Source organism: Erythrolamprus reginae, chromosome 10 (assembly GCF_031021105.1).
Source record: "Erythrolamprus reginae isolate rEryReg1 chromosome 10, rEryReg1.hap1, whole genome shotgun sequence".
Classification (NCBI taxonomy): domain Eukaryota; kingdom Metazoa; phylum Chordata; class Lepidosauria; order Squamata; family Dipsadidae; genus Erythrolamprus; species Erythrolamprus reginae.
The window spans coordinates 12533591-12549958 of NC_091959.1; the positions used below are offsets into that span (position 1 = coordinate 12533591).

A 16368-nucleotide genomic window follows, 5' to 3' on the forward strand; every position below is an offset into this window, starting at 1 on the left:
GCTTTTGCAGAGATTAGAAGTGCCGAATTCTTAGAAATGCCTTTCAATGAACTGAAAATATCTGGCTGTTAATTGATTTTCTGGAAGAATCAAGACTAGGCCAATGAATAAAGCAGAATACAAAGAGGGCAATTGTAGGGAACTTATAGGTAGATTCGTTTTATTGATTAATTGACTAAATATGTCTCTCTGTGTGTTTTTAATAAAATATGAGTCTGCCTTGAATTCATGGAACTCTGAAAAGTTACAAGCTGTGTTTATAGATCCTTCTGAAATCTCGATGAGTAATATGTGCATGCGGTATTTCCCCCCCTTCTTAATATATTATTTTCAAACCAGACATTTGCAGAGGCCACTAAGAACTTGAAGCAAGAGGACACAGATTGGGGGGGGGGATAACCAGACATAAACAAGAAGAACTGAAAATTCTCTGTCCTGCCAGAGTTTGCCCTGCTGTTCCAAGCAATAACTTCATGAATTAATGACATTGGCCACTACCAAATGAGAAGGGCCTGGTGGGAAATTCAACAAAGCCCACAGGATTCTAAATGGGATTCAAAAGTTTAAGAAATCAGACTAAAAGGGACGCATTATTGAGCATAATGTCTACAGAACATTCCATCATTGCCGTATTTAAATTTGCTTCTCTGTGTGGTTAGAATGGTGCTAGATTCCATTAGCTGCATTCTTGACTCCAAATTGGCTACTCATTCATTCATTCATTCATTCATTCATTCATTCATTCATTCATTTATTTATTGGATTTGTATGCCACCCCTCTCCGTGGACTCGGGGTGGCTAACAACAGTGATAAAACAACATGTGACAATCCAATAGTAAAACAATTAAAAACCCTTATTATGAAACCAAACATACATACAAAACATACCATGCATAAATTGTAAAGGCCTAAGGGGGAAAGAATCTCAATTCCCCCATGCTTGATGGCAGAGGTGAGTTTTAAGAAGCTTACGAAAGGCGAGGAGGGTGGGGGCAATTCTAATCTCTGGGGGGAGTTGGTTCCAGAGGGCCGGGGCCTCCACAGAGAAGGCTCTCCTATTGAATTCTGTTAATCTGATTCTATGCCAGGATAATGCTAACCTTTAGTTGTATAGATTCCAATGCATCGGGATGCCAAGCAATAAATCACTTTAATTAAAATGTCATATGTGGCCCTGATCTTTCCCATCTAACATTTGAACTGGATTCAGACAGAGGTGCAAACAGCCTAGCTGACTTGATCGAAGTGTATAAAATCATGCATGGGATAGAAAAGGTGGATAGAGAAAAATTCTTTTCTCTATCACACAATACTAGGAAGAGGGGACACTCCCTAAAGCTCATAGGTAAGAAAGTGAGGACAAATAAAGGGAAATATTTCTTCGTTGGTTTATGGAATTCACTTCCAGAAGAGGTCGTGACAGCCTGGATGGCTTCAAGGCAGAATTAGACAGATTCATGGATGCCAAGTATATCATAGGTGGTTATTGAAACGGATGTCCAAGTGCCGCCTCTATGTTGATTGAGGCAGGCAGGATTCCCTTGGGTATCATTTGTTGGGGATCAAGGGAAAAGGAGGGTCTTGCCTCCTCTTTCTGCTCAAGATCCTTGTGGACAGTTGGTGGGCCACTGTGTGACACAGAATGCTGGACTTGATGGGTTTTGGCCTGATTCAACATGACTCTTCTTATGTCCTTGATCCCTTCATTATGGGATCAATGTCTGACGCAGAGAAGTTTCACCTCCCTTTATATCTACCGCAGTCTACACACTCCTTTTTCATCTCTAGGTCAAGCAAAGTTGGCCAAAGGTCCTTCTATTTATAGCTGCATCTCCGAATGCACCATAAAGTCAAACAGATGATTGACACAAGCCACCCATTTTTACTGTCTGCCTTGGACACTGAAGACAGACAATCGTTAAAGCAGCTGGCAGGCAGCAAGTACACAGCTGGCTGTCTTCCATCTGGCGGGAGAACTACATGTTACTTTTAAAAGAAATAAAATTAAAACGACAGAGACTGAGAACAGGGAAGGATTGATGGGGAGAGAAAGTGGGCGAAAGTGCTTGGAATTACGGGCAAGGGGCCTTGGGGGAACCTCTTGCTAAACTCCTTCCAATGAGAAAAACCACTAATTGAAACCACCAATGGCAGGAAAGGTTCACCAATGGTTAAGACTTGGAGTCAGAGCAAGAGGACAATGGAAGCTACCCAGAGTTACAGCAACTTTGAGAGAGGCCCAAAGCAAAAGAAGATGTTCGCACTTGACAAATTGGCATGGCAGAGGGGAACTTGTCACTCTGCCTGGAATTGCTCGATTGCTCGTCTTCAAGGTACAGATATTGGACAGGATTAAGAACGCCGTTTTTCTCCAAATTTTCTACGATCACGGTTTTTGGTTTCAATCAAAAACTGCGAAGGCTGCCCAAGATGAGGGGGGTCTAATTAGAACAATTCGGAGCAATGAAATCCCAGGAGCGGGGGGGTTGGAGTGCTATTCTGAGTAGGAAGAGAGGTGGAGAGACCCCCCCCCCCCCCCAAAAAAAACCCCCTCTTCTGTCCATGTGAAGCCAGGGCTGCTTCTAGATAGGATTTTGACATGCCACGCAGAAAAGGTAATCCAGGCTGGAGGCATGAACCAATTCTACCTTATAAACCAATTTTACCATAAAGTTACATGAATCAAATCTTGTAAATCTAAAAGTACACGTCTCCTCCTGTTGCTTTTACAACCCAAGAAATTAGGCTGGGTCCCATTCCTTCAGCAGGGTCAGCTGCCTCTTATTTGACAGTCTCTGTCTTCTCATATACCACTGCAGAAACTGGTAAAGTGGCACCCTTTATTAAGCTTCTACTCCAGTAGAACTCCTACTGTATCCTCATTTTGGACAAGTGGGCAGGTTTCCAAAAGAAACAATGAGATGCAACCACTCAATTTTCTGTTTATTTCCAAAAATGTCCCTGTAAAGCTTGAAGACACTATTGTAACCACTGAGATGATGCTCTGTGTTAGTGATTTCCTTGGCTATGTCAGAACTTCCTGCTTCATAGCTTAGAGTTAAGAGAATCTTGCATAGCATCAGGTAGAGCAGCATTCCTAGGGAGGCAAAGCAGACAGTCATTGGATGCGTTGATAATGCTTTCTTGTAGAACTCCCACAACTGTTCTACAAGATCTTGGAAGATTTTTAGAGCCTTCTGTGGAAATAGCCAAGGACGGGACTAATCCAGGGACCTTCTGCATGCAGTATTCCTACTCTATATCTGAGTATTGCATTGGCAGTTCTATGTTAGCAAAAACCTCAGAAGAGAAGGATTTAGGGGTAGTGATTTCTGACAGTCTCAAAATGGGTGAGCAGTGTGGTCGGGCGGTAGGGAAAGCAAGTAGGATGCTTGGCTGCATAGCTAGAGCTATAACAAGCAGGAAGAGGGAGATTGTGATCCCCTTATATAGAGCGCTGGTGAGACCACACTTGGAATACTGTGTTCAGTTCTGGAGACCTCACCTACAAAAAGATATTGACAAAATTGAACGGGTCCAAAGACGGGCTACAAGAATGGTGGAAGGTCTTAAGCATAAAACGTATCAGGAAAGACTTCATGAACTCAATCTGTATAGTCTGGAGGACAGAAGGGAAAGGGGGGGACATGATCGAAACATTTAAATATGTTAAAAGGTTAAATAAGGTCCAGGAGGGAAGTGTTTTTAATAGGAAAGTGAACACAAGAACAAGGGGACACAATCTGAAGTTAGTTGGGGGAAAGATCAAAAGCAACGTGAGAAAATATTATTTCACGGAAAGAGTAGTAGATCCTTGGAACAAACTTCCAGCAGACGTGGTTGGTAAATCCACAGTAACTGAATTTAAACATGCCTGGGATAAACATATATCCATTGTAAGATAAAATACAGGAAATAGTATAAGGGCAGACTAGATGGACCATGGGGTCTTTTTCTGCCATCAGTCTTCTATGTTTCTATGTTTCTATCTCCAAATAGAGGTCATTAGTCCAATTTGCACTGGTTGATTCAATTTTGAAGCATTCCTTCAACCCAACGTATGGACTGAATCCATCTCAAGCAGTGTCCTTGGCCTCTGAACGCTTTCAGATAAAAAGGGAGAGGAGAGGAGGGAAAATCACTGCGAGGGATGTTTGTCCTCTCTGGGCAGAGGGGGAAGTGGAATTATTTTAGATTCAGGAAAAGCACAAGAAGGACTCTGTGTTGTAACCCTGGCAGGGCAGGCTCTTACCTAAAGCCAAGGTGGAGGAAACGCTTGCTGCCCACTTTGGTCATTGCTTTCCTGGCCAAGTCATCCAGATTCTTGGAGCCTTCGTCATTGACCGCGACCGACAAGATCATGCCATCCTCCACAGCATTCAAATATTGCACCAAGCGGAGGCTTTCGCTTTTGAGTTTGTAGGTGTCGAATCTGAGCAAACACAGAAGGGACATGTGAGAAGTAGAAACATCTGCATTTGCCATGTTAATCCGTGCATTCTGCACATTGACTAACCACGGTCAGAGATTTAAGACAATGAATTGCTGTTCTCCAGTGTACCTACGAGACCACCTTCTGCCGCACAAATCCCAGCGGCCGATTAGGTCCCACAGAGTCCCGTCGACAAAACAATGCCATCTGGCAGGACCCAGGGGAAGAGCCTTCTCTGTGGTGGCCCCGGCCCTCTGGAATCAACTCCCCCTGGAGATTTGAACTGCCCCTGCTCTCCTCGCCTTCCATAAAATATTGAAGACCGCCGTCAGACATGGGGGGATTAATCTCCCCTCTTTTTTCAGTCAGACTAAGTGTGTATGATTGTGTAACAGATAAGTTATTATAACAATGTATTTTAAATTAGTTATTATAACAATGTGTTTTAAATTAGTTTTTAACATTAGATTTGTATTTATATTGTATTGGTTCTAAAATCCTTTACTACCAGTTCACGTACACACAATGCTTCTGCACTTTGAGTAACTATGGTCACAGATTTAAGACAACGAAATTGCTGTTCCCCAGTGTACTTACGAGACCGCCTTCTGCCGCACGAATCCCAGCGGCCGGTTAGGTCCCACAGAGTTGGCCTTCTCCGGGTCCCATCGACTAAACAATGTCATTTGGCGGGACCCAGGGGAAGAGCCTTCTCTGTGGCGGCCCCGACCCTCTGGAACCAGCTCCCCCCAGAGATCAGAATTGCCCCCACCCTCCTCGCCTTTCGTAAGCTCCTTAAAACCCACCTCTGTTGTCAGGCATGGGGGAATTGAGATATTCCTTTCCCACCAGGCCTATACAATTTATGCATGGTATGTTTGTGTGTATGTTTGATTTTTAATAAGTGTTTTTAGTTATTTTAAATATTAGATTTGTCATATGCTGTTTTATTATTGTTATTAGACGGCCCAAGTCTACGGAGAGGGGTGGCATACAAATCAAATCAACTCAACTCAACTCAACTCAACTCAACTCAAATCAACTCAAATGAAATCAAATCAAATCAAATGAAATCAAATATAAATAAATAAACAAACAAACAAACAAACAAACAAACAAACAAACAAATAAATAAATAAATAAATAAATAAATAAATAAATAAATTGCTGTTATGTTGTGAGCCGCCCCGAGTCTTTGGAGAGGGGTGGCATATAAATCTAATAAATTATTATTAGTAATAGTAGTATTAGTGTGGCACTAGTATAGTACAACGTATTAATGGTGTTTTTGCAATTCTGTTTGGCCAGTGAGATCAGAGGGGCTGAGAACTTGTTTTGGGACCTTGGGAAAACAATATAAAGAAGAAAAGAGAAAAACATTGGCTGAAATAGGGAAAGAGTTTGAGCTCTTAAGACTCACCGATCAGAATGGATGACCGCTCCAGTCTTGGGGTCAATGACATGGACGATGATCCCACGATGCCCCCAGCTTCGTTCAAAGTAGTAGCCTCCTTCTTCCAATCCCCCTGGATTCAGAGTCTTGTTTAAGAAAGTCCAGGACAGCTTCCGCTCGCCGTGAACTTCAAGAGTCCCGCCGTTAAAGACGCCAATGAACTTTCGCCCAAAGTAACTATCAGCCTGGCTGCCATCATCAGCCCTATGGGGTGAATTTGAATAGCATTTTATTTCTCGCCTTTGGGAATTGCTGCACAGCCATAGGCGAAGTGCCCAAAATAATAATAATAGTAATAAACAAACCAAATGTATTATCAAGCCGTCAGTTGAAATCATCAAATAAAGGATGGATTCACTAATGAATAAACGTTTTCTGAAAGCAGCAGAGAAATAAAACCAGAAAAATCAGAAAGGACAGCCATGTATTATACTGCAACAGGAAGGGGCACAAAGAAAAATTGAAATTCCATTAGATTAGCTAGTAAATCTCAAAAAGATTCAAACAGATCTTAGTCAAGCAATCCAGATCTGAAGAAATCTTCCAGACTGTTTTACTCACCCCTGAATCTTTGGAAGTACTATTTTCATTCCGATTCTCCATTAGTCACTTTTACAATTGCAAAAGTTTGTAATCAAGCCTCCAAATATAACTCAAAGTTTGAGTTGATTAGGACCATATAAGAACAGAATTTTGCCCGGGCAATGATAGGGTCACATCTAACCCATATCCTGTCTCAAACCTGTTGTGATTCAGCCTGAGGCTGCTCAGGGACCAGCTGTGTCTCTGCTGGCTCCATGCCCGGAGGAGGATGACAGCAAAGAGGAGGGGGCTGAACAGTCGGACGGGGGAGAGGAAAGTCAGGAATGGGATGAAGGAGAACAGCATGAGAGCCCCGGGGGGAGGGGGGGCTCTCCCCAGCCAGTAGCTTGGAGTCATTAGGTGATGACGCACAAGCTGTCATTGACATGAGACAGCGACGTTCAGAGCAACGAAAGGAGCAGTTAAAGAGATATTTTCACCATTGAAGTAGAAACAGCTGGTTTTGGGTGTGGTCCTCATCAGCAGGGTTTAAAAGGCAGGCAAGCCCTTTAAGCCATGTGGAGTGTTATCAGCTTGGCGTGGCGTTATCCTGTCTTGTTTCTCGGCGTCTCTGTTCCTGGCTTGTGGCCCAGCAGCTTTGGAAGATCCGTGGGAGGTATAGGTCTGCTATCTACAGCCTTGGCTTGGCAGCAAGAATTCTATATTGCTGCATGGACTTTTGGCCTTCGTGAATATATCTGAAGATACAGCATTTTCCTGTTTGTAAGGACATTTTCTGTTACCTGTGTTTTTCTTGAATTTTATAAAACTGCCTTTGCCTTTTACCAGTGTGTCTGGCTTCTCTTTTTGGGTTGGTATTGGCTTCTGGAGTGACCCAGACAGAACAAAACCAAAACTATCCACCAGAAAACCTAGGTAATTTCAATTGCCTCTTATCTTAGTAACTTTTAATTCCACCCGTTTTTCAAAGTATTGGTTATGACCTATAAAGCCCTGCACGGCATTGGACCAGATTACTTATGGGACCGTCTTCTGCCTCATGTATCCCAGCGACTGGGCAGGTCCCACAGAGTTGGCCTTCTCCAGGTCCCGTCAGCCAGAAAATGTTGTCTGGCAGGGCTTAGGGTAAGAGCCTTCTCTGTGGTGGCCCCGGCCCTATGGAATGAACTCCCTCCAGAGATTCGCACTGCCCCGATTCTCTTCACCTTCCGTAAGGCACTAAAAATTCACTTCTGCCAACAGGCCTGGGGCAACTGAGTTTCTAATATCTAGCCGCGACAAGGACTAAGTGTATAGTGCATGATGGAATGAATGTGATTGACTAATTTTAAGTATTATGTTTTTAAGATTGTATTTTAACTTAGATTTCTAACATGTTTGCATTAATGTTTGCTGTAAGCCGCCCTAAATCTCAGGAGAAGGGTGGCATAGAAATCAAATAAATAAATACATTTTTATTCTTGGCAGTACCAGTTCCAATTTGTAGTCATTCTACTTACACTGCTCAAAAAAATAAAGGGAACACTTTAAAAACAGAATATAACTTTGAGTAAATCAAACTTCTGTGAAATCACACTTGTCCACTTAAGGAAGCGACACTGATTGACAGTCAATTTCACATGCTGTTGTGAAATGGAATAGTTCTGCAAACTATGAATGAATAAAATATTCAATGAGAATATATCATTTATTCAGATCTAGGATGTGTTATCTGAGTATTTAATATTCCCTTTATTTTTTTGAGCAGTATTATTACTATTATTATTATTTATTAGATTTGTATGCCGCCTCTCTCCAAAGACTCGGGGCGGCTCACAACAGTAATAAAAAACAATATAACAATGGAACAAATCTAATAATAAAAAGTATATAAAAACCCCAACAATTAAAAACCATACAGCACATACATACCAAACAAAATATAAGAAAGCCTGGGGGAGATGTCTTAGTTCCCCCATGCCTGGTGATATAGGTGGGTCTTGAGTAACTTGCGAAAGACAAGGAGGGTGGGGGCTGTTCTAATCTCCGGGGGGAGTTGATTCCAGAAGGCCGGGGCCGCCACAGAGAAGGCTTTTTCCCTGGGGCCCGCCAAACGACATTGTTTGGTCAACGGGACCTGGAGAAGGCCAACTCTGTGGGACCTTATTGGCCGCTGGGATTCGTGCGGTAGAAGGCGGTTCTGGAGGTATTCTGGTCTAATGCCACGAAGGGCTTTAAAGGTCATTACCAACACTTTGAATTGTGACCGGAAACCGATCGGCAGCCAGTGCAGGCCATGGAGTGTTGTAAAAACGTGGGTGAATCTAGACAGCCCCACGATAGCTCTCGCGGCCGCATTCTGCACGATCTGAAGTTTCAGTATATTTCCGTAAGGTCCAACTTTGGACTTGGGGTTACGTCTGTGAAATTAAGTATCCCCCCATAAGCATCCTTCTTCCCAGTGGAATGTAGTAATTCTGGTGCCTAATGTACCAGATCTCTGCTCCTCCATCCATCCATCCAGAAAATAAAAATCCTTGTGGGGCTAATCTTCAAAATTATGGATGAGGTCGGTTTAATTACATACCGTCCATATAAGATGATTGTCAGGCTGCTCCGGAAAGGGCAGTTCTCACTCCCAATGTGTAGCTCTCCATCATTTTCTATCCGTATATGGCGAGTGCGCAAAACAATGGGGGCTGTGTTATCTTTAATCACTAGTTTTCCTAACAGAGGAGAAGCAAAAGGGGTATTTAAGTTGGTTGATTTAAAACCATAAAGTTAAGATTTTCCTTCTATGTTATCCATGCTTGGAATTCTCAGCTGTGCCTCTCTTTTTTTTCCTTTTTAAAAATAATCTTTATTAAGTTTTTACATATAAAAAAAACCAAGATAGACAAACAAATGATCATATAAACTTAAACAACGTATAAAACGTATTCAGTTTCCACGGCATTCTATATAGGTACATAGATAGTGTTTTGCTTATCTTCAGTTAATATTTTCTTTCGCTACATACATATATTTATTTGTTATACAGAAGACTTAATTTGTCAACCATATTGTTGCCTATCACTATCAAATGACCTAATATTAGGTATTTCCCGTCAACAAAACAATGTCGTTTGGCGGGGCCCAGGGGAAGAGCCTTCTCTGTGGCGGCCCCGGCCCTCTGGAACCAATTCCCCCCGGAGATTAGAATTGCCCCCACCCTCCTTGCCTTTCGTAAACTCCTTAAAACCCACCTCTGTCGTCAAGCATGGGGGAACTGAGACATCTCCCCCTGCTGATGTAGTTCTAGTGCATGATATGATTGTATGTATGTTTTTTATATTGGGGTTCCTTGCTTTTAGATTTTTAAATGTGTAATTGTTATCTTAGATTTTAATTATTAGATTTGTCAATATATATTGTTTTTGTCAATGTTGTGAGCCGCCCCGAGTCTGCGGAGAGGGGCGGCATACAAATCTAATAAATAATAATAATAATAATAATAATAATAATAATAATAATAATAATAATAATAATAATTTGTATCTACTGTGTGGAATTGTGTGTTTGTTTTCTTTAGTTCTATATACTGTATTATGTTATGTTCATTTTGGATACTTCTGAAGAAGATACGGATTAATTTTTATGGGTTTTGCATTCCATCAATTTATGGTGCAATGTTTCTATATTTTCATTTTAAAAGAAGGAAGGCAAATGACAAACATGGTCTATAATGCATATTTTTAATCTTTCTGAATTTTTTTTCCCTTCTTTTCTGGATTCTCTCTAAAGAAATTCCCTGCAAAGAGAGACTTTCTCTTTTTCAGAAGGGGGAAAAATCAGTTTGGTTAGCACTGTTATTTGGTGATTATTGTCTATATCGCCCACAGATAATTCACGGTCAGGTTTGGTTTCTGATCCACACGATTGCCTCTTTCTTCGGAGCAAGGCTGTCATCCAGATTGGGTAAAATGTGAACTTAAGTGGATTGAACCAGAATTCTACGTTACAGAGCAGAATTGTGAAATTCAAGTGTTTTTCCATGTTTCTCTGGAAGCACATTTATCTTTATAGGTCCTCCTAGGCACAGTGGTTGGAAATCTGAGCTTTATGGTTCAGCACTTCGGCATAAGGGTCGGAACTTTCTTAACCACAATAACAAATGAAAGCTGGTTTTATTTTGCCCATTTTCCCACTTCTGCAGAACACTAGGATAATACCTGGCTATCTTCAGCTCAGACCACAATTGAGTTTGGTTAATGCTTTATTAACCATAACTCAGTCACAGCTGGGGCAAAATAACCATTAACAAGCATCCAATTTGAACAAGATCTTTGACGCTCATTTAAACGGAATGCACAAGCAGCCTTGTTCATTGCTCACACACATAAACATCCTCATTTGTGTGAGCAGTGGGTGAAAACACATACACGTGTGTGTTCACTGGCTGTTTCCGCAGCCCGGTTGCAAACCTCTTACAGCCCACTAGTGGGCTGCAGCCTACAAGTTGGGGACCTCTGGTCTAAAAGTGGATACTTCATTTTACAAACGCCTCGTCGTACAAACTTTTTGAGATACAAACCTGGGGTTTAAGATTTTTTTGCCTCTTCTTACAAACTATTTTTCACCTTACAAACCCACCGCCACCGCTGGGATGCCCCACCTCCGGACTTCCGTTGCCAGCGAAGCACCCGTTTTTGCGCTGCTGGGATTCCCCTGAGGCTCCTCTCCATGGGAAACCCCACCTCCGGACTGCTGTGTTTTTGTGATGCAGCAGGGGAATACCAGCAGTGCAGAAACGGGCACTTCACTGGCAACAGAAGTCCAGAGGTGGGGTTTCCCAGCAAGGGGAGCCTCAGTGAAATCGCAGCATCGCAAAAACACAGAGGTCCAGAGGTGGGGTTTTGAGGACTTTGGTGTTTTTGCGATGCTGCGATTTCATTGATGCTCCCTTCGCTGGAAAACCCCACCTCCGGACTTCAGTTACCAGCAAAGCGCTCGTTTTTGTGATGCTGGGATTCCCCTCCTAGGATTCCCCTGCAACATCGCAAAAACACAGAAGTCCAGAGGTGGGGTTTCCCATGGTGGGGAGCCTCAGGGAAATCCCAGCAGCACAAAAACGGGGGCTTCGGCTGGCAAAAGGGGTGAATTTTGGGCTTGCACGCATTAATCGCTTTTCCATTGATTCCTATGGGAAGCATTGTTTTGTCTTACAAACTTTTCACCTTAAGAACCTCGTCCCGGAACCAATTAAGTTTGTAAGACAATGTATCACTGTACATCCTTCTATTCTACAAGACAAATAGGGTATAAGAACTTCGCCAAGCCAGGTCTGTTGGCACCACTAGCCTGCAGTACAGTGTCTTTTTATAGCAAACTGTGCCTTTACCCATCCTATAATTATGGATTCTCAGGGAATGGTTAGGAGGGCATTGAAAAAGGAAACACAATAATAAAATTTGCAGTTTTTCCAACTGAGACCACAAAACAAGCTTTGCTGCAGACAAGGTAGCCGACGACATCTATGCCCCCCAGAATTTCTACCCTGATATTAACCAAAGTTGGTTTTATCCATATTACATTTAACACTGTTTATCTTGACAATGCTATATTTGTATCTGCATTGCATGAATTCTCTTCGTCTTTTTAATTTAGTGGGGAGCAGTGTTCCAACGTAAAGCTTCCTCATAAATAGAGGCCAACCAACCTTCATACGAGGAAGTTGAGCAAAATGTTTACTAGGTGATGCTGTTTATATAAAGCTGCCCTTGGTATAAATAACTGAAACTGTCTGTCCAGGATCTACTCATTAGCCAAGAAAGCGCTGTAGTACTTACACCTGGCACAAGCAAACTAGAATACCAGAGAGAGGCACGCAGTCTTGCTTGCGTGAGATCCTGGGAGTAAGGAATGTGCTTTTTGTTTTAGGGAAAATTAAAAAGGAATTTTGCCTTCGTTCCAAGGCAAATGTAACAAATACAGAAATAAGTACAGTGGTACCTCTACTTACGAACTTAATTCATTCCTTGACCAGGTTCTTAAGTAGAAAAGTTTGTAAGAAGAAGCAATTATTCCGTAGGAATCAATATAAAAGCAAATAATGTTGGCAACTGGGGAAACCACAGGGAGGATGGAGGCCCTGTTTCCCCAGGCGATTCCTAGAGAGGCCCCACAGTGGCTTCTCTCTGTCTTTTCCAGCCCTATTTCCTCCCAGGAGATTCCTAGAGAGGTCCCACAGAGCTGAATCCAGTCTTTTCTGGCCATGTTTCCTCCCAGGAGATTCCTAGAGAGGCCCCACAGAGGCTTCTCCCTGCCTTTTCCAGTTACAGTTTTGGAGGGTTAGGTTTGTAAGTAGGAAATGGTTCTTGAGAAGAGGCAAAAAAATCTTGGAACACCTGGTTCTTATCTAGAAACGTTCATAAGTAGAGGCGTTCTTAGGTAGAGGTACCACTATGCGCTCTACATGGGGCTACCCTTGAAGAGTGTTCGGAGACTTCTGCCGGTGCAAAATACAGCAGCGTGTGCAATTACGGGTGTACCAAGGTACGCCCGCATCACTCCATCTTTACGCGAGCTGCATTGGTTGCCATTTTCCGGCCCTGTTTCTTCCCAGGAGATTCCTAGAGAGGCCCCACAGAGGCTTCTCCCCACATTTTCCAGCCTTGTTTCTTCCCAGGAGATTCCTAGAGAGGCCCCACGGAGACTTCTCCCCACCTTTTCCAGCCTTGTTTCTTCCCAGGAGATTCCTAGAGAGGCCCCACGGAGGCTTCTCCCCGCCTTTTCCAGCCCTGTTTCTTCCCAGGAGATTCTTAGAGAGGCCCCATGGAGACTTCTCCCCACCTTTTCCAGCCTTGTTTCCTCCCAGGAGATTCCTAGAGAGGCCCCACAGAGGCTTCTCCCCACTTTTTCCGGCCCTGTTTCTTCCCAGGAGATTCCTAGAGAGGCCCCACGGAGGCTTCTCCCTGCCTTTTCCGGTTACATTTTTGGAGGCTCGGGTATGTAAGTGGAAAATGGTTCCTGAGAAGAGGCAAAAAAAATCTTGAACACCTGGTTCTTATCTAGAAAAGTTCGTAAGTAGAGGCGTTCTTAGGTAGAGGTACCTACCTCTACCTATATTAAGCTTATTTTCATTAAGGGAAAGTCTTCATCAAGGAACTGAATACGTCTCCCCACATTCTCAATAGAGCACAGATGTTATGACTTTCAATCAAAGCAGCCTTACCTCCATTTGTGATGATAATGGAATGTACAGTGGCAGAAGAAGATAAGAGAAGCTTTTGGCCTTGACTAATGTTCACGTGGTTTTCTTCGTCATGTCCTGGCTGCCAGAGTTTCAGTTCTGGATCCAAATGGGGACAAGATGGGGCCATTCCTGTTGACACACACAAAGGAAACTCTAAAGAACAGGGACCAGGGGGGTAATCCAGCAGGTTCTGAAAGGTTCTGGAGAACCGGTAGTGGAAACTTTGAGTAGTTCAGAGAACCGGCAAATACAACCTCTGTCTGGCCCCAGAGTGGGGAGAGAATGGGGATTTTGCAGTATCCTTCCCCCAGGAGTAGGGAAGAGAAGGATACTGCAAAATCCCCATTCTCTCCCCTCCCCTGGGGGGAAGCATATTGCAAAATCCCATTCCCCTAGAGTGGGATGGGAATGGAGATTTGGCAGTATCCGTCCCCTAGAGTGGGTGGGAATGGGGAGTTTGCAGTATCCTTCCCCTAGAGTGGGTGGGAATGAGAATTTTGCAGTATCCTTCCCCTAGGGTGGGAATGGGGAATTTTGCAGTATCCTTCCCCTAGAGTGGGTGGGAATGGGGAATTTTGTAGTATCCTTCCCCTAGAGTGGGATGGGAATGGAGATTTTGCAGTATCCTTCCCCTAGAGTGGGTGGGAATGAGGATTTTGCAGTATCCTTCCCCTAGAGTGGGTGGGAATGGAGATTTTGCAGTATCCTTCTCCTATTGTGGGTGGGAATGGGGAATTTTGCAGTATCCTTCCCCTAGGGTGGGAATGGGGAATTTTGCAGTATCCTTCCCCGAGAGTGGGTGTGAATGGGGATTTTGCAGTATCCTTCCCCTAGAGTGGGTGGGAATGAGGATTTTGCAGTATCCTTCCCCTAGAGTGGGTGGGAATGGGGAAATTTGCAGTATCCTTCCCCTAGAGTAGGTGGGAATGGGGAATTTTGAAGTATCCTTCCCCTAGAGTGGGTGGGAATGGAGATTTTGCAGTATCCTTCCCCTAGAGTGGGTGGGAATGGAGATTTTGCAGTATCCTTCCCCTAGAGTGGGTGGGAATGGGGATTTTGCAGTATCCTTCCCCTAGGGTGGGATGGGAGGTTCAGTATGGTAACAGATTAGGCAAGTAGCTCAATTTTCTTGAATTGCTATAAAAGTTCTCTTCTCGATAATGATTAAAATGATTATGGGTAAAAACATACTATTGAATTATTTCCTATTTTAAAAGTTATTAAGGATCATACTAAGGTATTAGAGAAGGAAGGACGATAAAAAATACCATTAAATATTTAATAAATAGGGCATAAATCAACTCTCCCCCCCCTTTTCGTGGGGGCAGCATCCCATCACTATTCATGACTTCGCTGAATTTCTCACTCGCAGTGACCAGAAGTCACCAAAATGTACTCTTTCTTTAATTGTGTCTGGAGAAGGAGATGATATTTCTACAAATATCCTAGCTTATTACTTGGGGATAAAAAAGCTGCACCCGCCAACATTCCCTCTATGGTACAAAATTGTTGATGGAAAAAAAAAATTGTGGTTTCTCTTGCTATTAACTCCCTCACTCTAATGGCTGGCTCTCACTTGAAAGAATGTCATGTGAACAATATATAGCATGCATAACAAAGCTATCTGTGGAAAACGATCAATTTCATGCATAGAGAACATTCCTTTAAAAAGAAGAAGAAGAAGCTCATTTCCTATCTTCTATTTTTACCTTCCCCTCCATCCAGACTGACAATTTCAAGATGTCCTGGAAGTTGACAAGTCTTGACTGGACTATAACCATTTTACACTTGGTTGCATTAAAATAAACAACCTATCTGGCTAAGCATATAGAAATGTCTTTGATTTTTAAAGGGCCAAAGCTGTTTACTGCAGCAATCCATACCATGTTGTTCAAGTTCCAATATATTGAGAAATAATTCCTACCCTGTATGGAATTTTTAGGGGGGGGGGGGGAAGAGAAAACAAATTAGTGTTTATTATGGGTTGTAGGATTAGAAAGGCTATCTTGTGGAAAGAAGGAAAATATGATGTAATCTCAGAGAGGGTAAAATATAATTGCAATTATAATTGCTGTCCAAAAGTTCAGAAGTTCCTCTCTCTCTCTCCTTTCTTTCTTTCTTTCTTTCTTTCTTTTTCTTTCTTTCTTTCTTCCTTCCTTTTTTCTTTTTTTCTTTCTCTTTCTTCTTCCATCTTCCTTTTCTTTCTTTCTTTCTTTCTCTTCCTTCCTTTCTTCCTTTCTTTCTTTTTTCTTTTTTTCTTTCTCTTTCTTTCTTCTTCCATCTTCCTTTTCTTTCTTTCTTTCTTTTTCTTCCCTCCTTTCTTTTTTTTTCTTTCTTTCTTTCTTTCTTTCTTTCTTATTCACTCTTATTTTCCTTATTTTTCCCTAATCTCTGAATTGTTTTTGTCTTCAATATAAATTATATTTTAAAAAGAGGGAAATAATTCCTGATTTGTGGGCAATGGCGGAACAGTTCCAGGGGAAGTTTTTTAAAAATCTCTAATCTATCTCATCCTAATTTATATATTTCTGTGATGGTCAAAATCTCTTGGAAGATAAATGCCACATTAGTTGGACATGTTGACCTGCTCAAAAGAGCGAAGACTGGCCACTATGTTCACTAGATCTCTAAGAAGGCATTCCAGAGGCATACTTAGAAAATAGAAGGCTGTTAATTGTCTTCTGATAAAAGGGTGTTTTATGACCGGCCACCCTTACCATTTTTAC

General features: G+C 42.4%; 1 protein-coding gene across 1 annotated transcript in view; it reads right to left on the minus strand.

Moving 5' to 3' along the window:
* Window positions 1–16368, minus strand: part of CEMIP (cell migration inducing hyaluronidase 1) — an 87885-nt gene that overhangs the window by 69103 nt on the left and 2414 nt on the right. The window contains exons 2-5 of the mRNA XM_070762158.1: window positions 13622–13771; window positions 8996–9134; window positions 5854–6090; window positions 4254–4433 (exon numbers count right to left, since the gene is read on the minus strand). Of these exons, the coding sequence (XP_070618259.1) occupies window positions 4254–4433; window positions 5854–6090; window positions 8996–9134; window positions 13622–13771 (706 nt within the window). The remainder of the gene's footprint in view (window positions 1–4253; window positions 4434–5853; window positions 6091–8995; window positions 9135–13621; window positions 13772–16368) is intronic.